This window comes from Perkinsus marinus, assembly GCF_000006405.1.
Source record: "Perkinsus marinus ATCC 50983 genomic scaffold scf_1104296931892, whole genome shotgun sequence".
In the NCBI taxonomy this organism is placed as follows: domain Eukaryota; phylum Perkinsozoa; order Perkinsida; family Perkinsidae; genus Perkinsus; species Perkinsus marinus.
In genome coordinates this window covers 1-896 of record NW_003215612.1, presented here as the reverse complement: position 1 = coordinate 896, position 896 = coordinate 1, and the positions used below count along the sequence as shown (strand labels likewise).

Below are 896 nucleotides of genomic sequence, written 5' to 3'. Positions count from 1 at the left end.
TGACCAGAAATTGACAGCTTCTGCATTGGTGGCGGGCTGGTGGGTAGCAGTTAACAACAGGCCGGATGAAGTAGCCATACCTTTTAGAGTATCTCTCCCCCAAATATGGACAACACTCCCCTTGTTAGGGATGAAACCACCCTCAATAATTGGAGTGTAGACCATCATTCCAGTGCCATAGGAGCGTTTCACGTTGCCCCCGCCTATGGACAAGTAGAATTCTCGCTTTTCATCGCCGACACTCAGGTGAGCCAATCCATACGTCTCAACTTCGGCACCGATGAACTTGGGTTGGAGCAGGGAGATGTTAAACATCAAAGTGACGTTTATTTGCATGGTGCCAGCTAAATTATGCCTGTTGGTGTTGAGTATGATACCGGCAGTTTCTCTATAAACCCGAGCTTCTCTTGCACCGACTGTGTATCCCTTCACGTTGTAAATGCAGCAAGGCGCTTGAAGATCGGCAATGTTGCTTCCCTCCCCTGGACCAGGTCCTCCATAACAACCGGCTGGATAGTCAGCAGTAACCTGGTAAGGGATATCAGGTTGTCTCTGGGCTGCTGTTTGCGTCACAATGGCAACCAAAAAGAGGCCGTAGGGGAAAGGCATTACGAATAAGACTTAACCTGAAGAGTTTGTTGATGAGAGTTCGAGGGTTGTAGTGAAGAAGGGGCAGTTCTCGAACAGCGAGAAGAAAAAAACCTCAGGTTCATGGAGGCATAATTTATGAAGCATAAACTTTATTGTATACGGGCGGACTGCATAGCTATACTTGCACGTGTACGTCTATTCTCTACGTGTACGGGCCTGAGCTGGGTGGAATGAGATCAGGGGGCACGTTTTGCGTTGAGTTCGTCGATTGGCACTCAACCTAGTCGATGCCAGTGACTCTGGCA

At 48.7% G+C, this 896-nt stretch overlaps 1 protein-coding gene across 1 annotated transcript; it reads right to left on the bottom strand.

Annotated features, from left to right (window-relative positions):
- Positions 1-140: 140 nt before the first annotated feature.
- On the bottom strand, positions 141-609 carry Pmar_PMAR005731 (hypothetical protein; the record flags this gene model as incomplete). The annotated part of the gene is made up of 1 exon (XM_002786103.1): positions 141-609. A coding segment is annotated over one exon (469 nt), but the record flags the coding sequence as incomplete, so codon positions are not given.
- Positions 610-896: the final 287 nt, after the last annotated feature.